Source organism: Dysidea avara, chromosome 5, assembly GCF_963678975.1.
Source record: "Dysidea avara chromosome 5, odDysAvar1.4, whole genome shotgun sequence".
In the NCBI taxonomy this organism is placed as follows: Eukaryota; Metazoa; Porifera; class Demospongiae; order Dictyoceratida; family Dysideidae; genus Dysidea; species Dysidea avara.
Genome location: NC_089276.1, coordinates 31,267,368 through 31,276,608, shown reverse-complemented (window position 1 = coordinate 31,276,608; position 9,241 = coordinate 31,267,368). Strand labels below are relative to the sequence as shown.

The following is a 9,241-nucleotide window of genomic DNA, read 5'->3' as shown; positions in this document are numbered from 1 at the left end:
ATTGTATGATGCCATTGAATACATTTTCTGGATTAGATTTTAAATACAGATAATAATAGCCTCACAGGTGTAGTTGTTATATTGCTAACCAAAGGAAATACCCGGTAGACAATGATTGTTGACAAAAGTAGTATTCATAACACCTAATGTAAACCGCTAATCTGGCCACAATAACAGGGGAATACCTAACAATAGTACCTAAATGGCATAAATATGGAAGCCAAAGTAAGGATTGAGTATGTTTAGATTACTTGAACGTTTAGCACATTATGGTAATGCTACTGAATACATAAGCAGTCCAGCATAATATCCCACACCAACATGAGCCCCATTGGTATACATGGCCTGCTCATGATCATCAGCCTATCATACAGCCACTTCTCTAACAAAGTATTCCTGTCACTTTTGTATAATTCTTGCTACCTTCAAATTATTTCTTTAGAAACATCTAACTTGACTTTTAAGATTTATTTCCATATTGTTAATAGAGGTACCAGACATTTCAAAAGTATGCAGTCACTACATATAATTATTCCAACAAACACCAATTTTCAGCACATAATTCAGTAACCAAGAAGTCTTCAAAAAAAAAAAAAAAACGGCATAGCTTTTGCTGTTGACAAATCATCTCCAGTGACAACACTCCCTTATATACAAATCGGGAACTAGCTAATCACTATGTGAGTGTTCAAGGTCCACTATATATATATTCAGTAGTGAATCAGTAAATGATGTATTAAGTATGATTGTCACAACATGACATTATACAACTGGAATGGCAACAGAGATATTTGAAAGGCTGTTATGTGTGTTCTACACTAAGAAAAATAATATACCAATTAATCATTTTCTGTGGAAGTGTGCCAAATGATTATGTTGTTATGTTATCAGCTTCTTGTGGTAATCTTCTTGTCATGGTCTGTGCAAAATCGAGTGTAAAGACGATCCACATAATTTAGTACCAGACTTACAATATCTTTGAAAATTCCATACATCTGTTGTAAGTTAGCCTGGTCAGCCTCAGCCTTCCCTTTGAAGTACTCACTATATACACAATTATATATCACACACATACGTATTATGCTACCCATACACAGTTACACACACGTGTGCACATGCAGGCACGCACATACTCATACAGCCTTTGGTTGCTTGCCATATAAACAGTTTAATTTCCTGTATACACTGAGGTGCCTATGAGTCAGTGCTGGCCTTGCAATTCTCTTGAGGGTACACACACATGCATGCACTCACACAACACCTGTGCTCACAAACAAACACAGTAAACACACAGTACACATACACAGTACACACACACACACACACACACACACACACACACACACACACACACACACACACACACACACACACACACACACACACACACACACACACACACACACACACTAACCCTTTGTTCTGGGATGAGTACGCAGCCAACTGACATTTTAAGTTGGCACTTTCATTATCCTTCTGCTTTATGTCAACCCTCAATTCTTCATTTTCTTCTTTTAATGTTGTAATTTCCCCTTTTTTATTTTTACCTCATTCTCCTGTTTTATTACAAAGACATTTTGTCTATCTACACATTCACATTTGTCACGAAGATCTTGTTGGCACCTGTCAGGTAACATGTGATCTGCATACTTTACTGATATATATGTACGTATGTTTTGTGTACTCTCATACCTAATTAATTTGTCTTCCTGCTCTCTAAGTTTTTTCTGCAAAGTGTTCTTTTCCTCTTTTAGATGCTTTATCCTGTAAATATAATTCACCTATATAAACAAAACTACTTTAGTACCTGCCTAAAATTTAGGTCAGTAAAAACTACCACACTGGGAAAAGCTAAAGTCTGTATAGCAGGAAGTCAGAATCTTGACTATAATGTAGAAAAAATCCCACACTAACTTGGTCACCACACAGCTTATAGAGTAACACAACTGGTACTTTAAAATATTATAGTAAGACATGTCTTTTTCATACAGTAGATGGATTTTATACACATATGATAGAAATTCTCTTACTGTATGTCTCGATTTTCTTGGTTCCTTACTGGTGGTTCAAGCATTCCTTCCTAATGTATCAAACAAAAGTTGTATTGCGAAGACAGTGTATAGTCCGGATAACCTAACTGGGATGTCAAACCAAAATCTAGTCCTTACGACATATGAATGTGCGTGTTTCAAGATAGTTGATATAACATTACCATACAGTATAGTATAGTGGTACTGCTGTATATAAGAACTTGCACATTATCATAAAGTATTGACCAGAAACCAGCCTCACAATACTGTACCTTCATGGAGTCTTGGCATAATCAAGCCCAAACGTGCCTTCAGTACAACCCAAAATGCTTCCAATAGGTTGCTACAAATTTTATTTTTTTATTCAGTGGAATTTTCTATTGATTGACTGACTGACTGACTCCTTCAGACAAGCATACCTCACTAATGGCAAAGGCTACAGGCTTCATTATTTCACTGTTCGACATTGCTTCAGCCTGACAGGTGCCTTTTGGCACACCACAGCATGTACAATGCACGCATCATGGACTTACCTTTATCCTCCTTTGTGTCCCATTTCATTTTGCTGACAGCTCAAGGTGTCAATTTGTGACCAGTATAGCATGTTATGGCTTCCCTATGTTCACAGTTGGGCCAGTTTTCCATAGTGACTGGATTGATTGCAGATGTGCATCTCATAATGTTCTTCATTTGTGACCTAATTTTGGGAAACCTACCTTTGTGGCACATTGGTCAACTTTCTGTATTATAGCTAAAATGAGGCATCTAGTATTAAAATTTTAGGCTAATATCTTGAAGCATTTCAGAGATATATACATCCTATTTACTGTCTAATATATTACAAGCTAAGTAATGCATTAAGTTCTGGGAGTGATTAAGTATGACAAATGATGACAAATCACTTTGTTGACAATTAATTCCATTCCTACAGTATAAAATACATAGAAAAAATTCTGATAGTTGAACCCAGTGTTGTTAGCACTTTTTTTTAATGAAATAACATGTAACACTTTCACACCTCAGATTAAAGGAGCCGGCCAGGCTACATTTCGTATGTAGCCCAGCTAGCAGGGCTACATCTGGGCAGCAATTATATAGACGTTAAGACCAAATTGATTGCGGGGATCGATTAATACTCACGTGATTAGGATGCATGACTTGGACTTCGCCATGAAAACCACTCAGACAGAGAGCATTCTGTTATCTTCGCCATCCTACGACTTGAAAAATGTTGGGAACTAGTGCTATAGCTTATTTACCAATTTTCCACACATTTTCAAATACGGAAACCCCCCATCACAAAGCTACCACTCTGCATGGAGTAACCACTCTACAAGTAAGCTTACCTATCTAGCCTTCAGTGAAGTTAGTAATTTTTCCATAAACAATTCAATAGCACTGAAACTTGCACAACCGAAATTCTCCATGATATCTCTAGGATATGTCTGTTCATCGTAACCAGAATGTACTAGCTGCTGATCCATAATCGAAAATTTTAGGTATGCATCCAGTGGCTACACTCGTTTTGGCTTGGGTGATTGATCGCCCACAACTATTACAAGTATCATTGTCTAAAGACTTGGTTTTAGCTACTCCATCACCTGAAAAATTACCCATTTTGTATATCCCATGCATATGAAATTACTACATGGACTGATAATCATCCACATTTCCTAGGAAAAGGAAGCTTTGGGTGTGAAACTTCACAGCAAGAAGGTTTAATAGTTGTTTTATACAAACATACAAAAAATTAATTTTTGTTGAAATGTTTTCCCAAAACTTTTGCATGTGTGCAAAACTAAAGATATAGGTTTTCCAAAATCTGGTCACATTTGTAACACTGTGTAACAGGCTGAACATAGCTGAAAACAAATGGTATTCGTAGACTTACCAGTCATAATAAGTTACAAAAGTAAACACACAGGTACTAGGAATTTTTATAAGTTTGATTAGGGATCATAGAAATAAAAAATGGGAAACAAGGGTGGTCACCTATACCTGAAAATATACTAGTGGACATGTTACCCCTAATTCAGTCACAGGTATAGGGATAAGGGTGATTATAACAGTCAGCCATGGCCATTTACCAACCAATTAGCAAGATCATTGCCGTCCATTTCCTGTTTTGGTCTGACATTCATTAAGTCAGGGAAGGTTGGGTATATGCCGTGGTACTAAGTACAATTAAAATTATAAATTTAAAAGAAGTAGGGTTCAAGTAGTGAAACAATATATGAATGATAGTAACTATTACAATATAGCCTTGTGGAAAAATCCCTACTTTGGCATTGAACAGATGGCGGTAACATGCCAATGTAGGTATTTTCCCATATTGCTACGTATGTTGTAATAGCTACCATCATTCATATTTCTTGTTTCACTATTTATCGCTGGAACCCTACTTCATTTTTAAATTAATTGTGCTTTCTATATATCCATATATCCATCCAATTTTATGTTTTGGCACTGTGTAGGTATTGCTTATATACAAACACAATTTTTTGTGCTGTGATATGTATTATATAATTAGCTATTGACAATTCTGGCATGTAGCACATAGTGCTGGGCCAATATAGCTGATATACGACATACTGTACATCTTTATGTTAGCTGAAATTATATCATGATAGAGTGTATAATCATTGCAATAGAGCATGCATGACCTAGGACTTGTGCTGCACCCATATCAAAAGTGTGTGGACTCTATATCAATCTTGTGTGGTCATACCATTGGGTATTCTGGTAGCATGTTTCTACTACCATTTGGAAATTAATCAAGGCACTAAGTCCTAGCACTAACTATTTAAAGTGGAAAAAACAGTAGGTCAGTGAGTCAGAGAGTAGTAGTTCAAAGAGCCACTGCAATTAGATGACAAAGGTATGAGTTATTGCTGAACGTGAAGGCTAAGTATTATATGCAAATCAACATTCTGTTAAAAATTCAATAACTAAATTTCTACAGGCTATAAGCTATGCAGTGTATGTACTGTGTAACCATATAATGAGTACAGTGTAGCACTTGAAAAATCAAGAAATAGACATGTAACCCTTAAATCCACATAGAACGTTTGGGGGGGGGGGGGGGGTGTTTACACTTGGGGTAACAGCCTAATGGGGTTACACATGGAGTAGTATGGGGTTGGTAAGTCGCCTACACCTGAAAATAATTATACTACCGGAAATTAAATCCTAGAGGTGATTATAATTTTCATAAAAATGTCAGACTGACTTTATGGTTGATCTTACATGCCGGCCAGCCAATCAGCCAACAACACACTTTGTCTCAAAATATTTGTTTACACTATGGTGTACAATGGCTTAGTTAATCGTACTTTTGTTGTGGCATACACTGCTCTAAGGAAAGTGTCAATGCAGAAAATTATGTCTTGGTATGGCTTCCTTGCATGAAGAATAAGAAGATGACCGTGTTTTAGTTACATGTTTCTGACTCCCTGTATTCACAGGCTTTAAGCCTTTCTCACAGGTTCCTAGTGGGACAGCATTCACAAAATGTAATTGAAGATAAAAGATAAAAGGAAAGGCAAAGCACAGAAAGCAAATATCAGAAAAAGCATATGCCACCACTGAGTTTGTTCTTGTGGCGTCAAATGGTGGCCATGCACTGCTTCGTTAGGCCTTTAGCCTTACAACTGTGGTCATGCAGGCAGTGAGGTAGACAGACAAAAATATGGGTGTTGACAATTTTAAAAAAAATTTAATACCCGGCCATCTGTGAGTGTTTTTTGCTTTTAAAGCTGGATTTGAAGTTAGGCTATTCATTAAAGGTGAGTTTCATCATGTACGATATTTCTATGATGGTTTTTATACATGCAATTTTTAGCGGCACCCTTCCATTTAGGGGGAACCCTACTAAACAGTACTACTTTACTGTTTGATATTTATACAACTGATTATTCAATTAGCCACACTATACTTACTTGTCCTGCTAGGTGATCAATCTTACTGTGCACCTCCTCACTGGTAGGTTCACTACCTAAACCTGTGCACATAATGTATGAAATTTAGCTGCTTAATTTAAGAGAAAACATCCTGACTGCTCTGTAAGCATTCAAGCGTAAATCGGATGGCTGTTGCCCAGGTCCAGTCATGGATTTTTTCTCCTTTCTGCAACTTACAAACATGCTATAACATCTTTAAGCAGGCTGTAGGACCAGGTGTCCTACAGACTTTCAGCACTTGCACAATAAAGCCTTGATAAATTAAAAAAAAAAAACTATACTAAAATCAAGGGGACAGTAAGAGTTGGAAAAAAGTATAGAGGCATTATTAAAAGTTTACTACTGTATACAAAGGAAAAATAGTTTACTCAGTAAAAAAAACATTGGTGTAATACATGCCCATACATCACTACTTTATTTCACACCATACATTCTTTGTTTAAGCTTTATGATAATTTGACTGCTTGCTTTATTATCTATTGTCTTAAAAGAAATTTCATACATGTTAACACATAAAAGTACCTTCATATGACCCATCTGGCAATGTTCCTGTGTGTATATGAGCTGCTGTTCCATCAACGCCAGACTAACAGTGTAGTACATTCACAATGAGCTTATACATGCCAACAACTCACAGCACTAGCTGAATAACTTGTGGGTGTCGACCTTGTGTGATTTGTAGCTGATTCAAGAAGTTTGGTTGCTGTTTTATGTGGTTTTAGGCTATCCTTTCTACCCTATAATCAACAATTGTCGGTCAATTTCAACAACTTGCAGTACAAAAAGCAACACATCTAAGGTAAAACTTGTCATGACACAAGACGTGTGCATACATAGAGCTTTGATGTTGCACAAGTTCATTGCATCATATTCCTCATTGTTATTTTCCTGATTTATTATTACACTTCAACAGTCCACATGTATGGATATTCAACATTGTAGAGTATGTATAGTCAAGGAAACAACCAGGCACATTTGAGATATATATGTGTATGCATCAAACTACTGTGAGAATTTCCATAGATCATCACAAACTATCTCAAACAGTATGGTAGTATTGCTTAAGTAGGGATCTCCCAAAAGTGAAGCAAGCCGCCTAAAATACCGTCTTTAAAAACCTAGAAACATCTTACGCTACAAAAATCACCTTTACAGATTGATATTAGTCCATCTAACATCAAATACAGCATTAAAAACAAGGAAACATAACAGGCGGCTGGATATAGAATTTTTTAAAAATCACCAAAACTATTTTCGTCTGCATGTCTGCCTGCCAGCCAGCCTGTCTGCTAGACCACAGTTACAAGGCTGGAGACCAGTGCATGGCCAACATTTTACTCTACAATAACAAACTCACCAGTGGCATGTGCCTTTTGGGGTTCTGACGAGTGTATGTCTTCTGTGCCTTGTCTTACCTTTTATCTTCAATAAAGCTGGTCATCTTCTTCTTAAAAATAAAGACCATAGTCTTAGCTGTTATTGAGTTACACTTGTCTGAAGGCATCATTCAGTCATTAGAAAATTTCACTGAATAAAATTATAGGCAACATCAGCTAGTATTGGAAGCCTTTTTGGGTCATACCGAAAGCACTTTTGGGCTTGGTTATATCTCACCAATATTGCCAAGGTGCCAGAATGGTATTGTGAGGCTGATTTCTGGTCATCATTTCTTGAGAGAAAGTGCAAGCCTCCTAATATACTGTGTACTGTATGATGCACATGAGTGGAGCCTACCTTCTCAGGCTTATTATCCAATGATTTACTATCAGGCTGATCATAGTGTGGGCCAGATGACAATTGTTGTCTGATGGTAGCACACAAGTTATCGCTCAGGTCCTTCGTTACAGCACGTAGTTGAGTTTGTAGCACTTCATAAAGGTTCTCCATCGAATTTTCCGTCCCAGCAGTCTTCATTTTTTCACAATAGGGCTTAAGAGTACCCTTTTCAAACTGATCAAATTTCTCATCGATTGCCTCCCGTATGAATCGCTTCATTTCAGAGTAAGCGAAAGGCCCTTCGGCAAGTACAAACGTGCCACTCTCTTCCGTTGGGGCGTAGGTTGGTGCTGGTAATTCACAAGAAGACTCAGTTGCCACCATGGGTACATTTTTCTTCGGAGACGAAATGGGGTGCCGCATTCCCTTCCGCCATTTCCCTTATTATTGAACGTTGAAACTCCGGGCTGAAACTAGTTTCTTTGACCAAACCATATTAGGGATGGGAAAACCCTTAAAACATCCAGGGACTTAACCACCACTCATACTTATTGCGAGCGGCGGCCCTGAATAATTCAGTATCAACAATCCCGCGAGGCCGTAATTTATGCGGCTAGTCATAAATATTAAATAAACAGGCCACTGATTGGCCTCTCAGCTAGCTCGTTATGTCCAAATCCAATTTCTGTCCAAAATATATTGCATAGTTTGTTCTTAAAGTCAATAACTGATTGGGTGTAATTCACATCACAGGATAGCTAAAAAATTCCTAACTATGAGAAACCTTGATCTTACAAGGAGTTTAGAAGGTTTGTCTCTTGTAGAATTGATTGGTGACAGGGTAAATTTTTTTTAGAATATATAGGTATAACAGTTACTTAAAATCATAAAAGTTTCAATCAAGTCTCCATGGCACACTCTCACCTACAGTATAGTGAATATATATTTAGATTCTCTTAGTATGTAGTTTATTTGCTAAATGGGGTATCAATTTTGTAGCACAGTGCTGAATTTCTCCAACATATTTATAATTATCCTTAGCATAATAAATTATGGACCCCAAGCTTGGATGTAGCATAGGTGGTGGCCAGGGGGGCCATGGCCCCCCCACTTTTATGGGACACTGTTTGCAAGGTACTCTAATAGGACAGTCAGGATCTGGATACTCTAATAGAGCAGTCACAGTATTCAGAGAAGCAGTGTAGCAAGTTATTTAGCTACGTATGTGTAGTTATATATAATCGGTGGAGAGCAGCTATTGTCAGCAGACTTTTTTTTTTTTGGTCTTCAACTTACAGCTGCCCTGGCCCCCTCACTGTTTGACCTGCTCCACCGCCCCAGTACTCAGTAGGTCTGATATTAAATGAATTTATATCATTTGATAGTAGCTAGACTTTGCATAATTATGACTTCTGACATTGAACAATCGGATGCAAGGTGGAAGTTATTCGAACTCCAAGATTTTTCACAAAGTCTGTGGTGGAAAGACAGACTGTGGCCAACAATGGCTGGATCTGTGATGGTATAAGACGTGGG

At 37.4% G+C, this 9,241-nt stretch overlaps 1 protein-coding gene across 2 annotated transcripts; it reads right to left on the bottom strand.

Moving 5' to 3' along the window:
• Positions 1-717: 717 nt before the first annotated feature.
• LOC136256009 (uncharacterized) lies at positions 718-8,245 on the bottom strand. Of its 2 annotated transcripts, XM_066048915.1 has the most exons (9): positions 7,724-8,240; positions 6,625-6,726; positions 6,512-6,575; positions 5,969-6,030; positions 2,031-2,080; positions 1,693-1,764; positions 1,415-1,623; positions 972-1,044; positions 718-919 (listed from the first exon to the last, which is right to left on the bottom strand). In XM_066048915.1, exons 1-7 carry the CDS (start codon positions 8,126-8,128, stop codon positions 1,515-1,517), a joined length of 864 nt encoding a protein of 287 aa, XP_065904987.1. In that variant the 5' UTR covers positions 8,129-8,240; the 3' UTR covers positions 718-919; positions 972-1,044; positions 1,415-1,514. The 2 variants fall into 2 exon arrangements, with proteins under 2 accessions (XP_065904987.1, XP_065904990.1); XM_066048918.1 differs by lacking the exon at positions 2,031-2,080 and having other exon boundaries at positions 7,724-8,245.
• Between the last annotated feature and the right edge of the window lie 996 nt (positions 8,246-9,241).

Excerpts from the sequence above, each read along its gene's own strand:
- LOC136256009 (XM_066048915.1), bottom strand. The coding sequence starts at position 8,128 with ATGCGGCACCCCATTTCGTCTCCGAAGAAAAATGTACCCATGGTGGCA. Across the intron at positions 1,765-2,030 it reads CAAGAAAATCGAGACATACA|GATAAAGCATCTAAAAGAGG; the intron begins GTAAGAGAATTT and ends TTATATTTACAG. Across the intron at positions 1,624-1,692 it reads CAGGAAGACAAATTAATTAG|GTGCCAACAAGATCTTCGTG; the intron begins GTATGAGAGTAC and ends GTTACCTGACAG.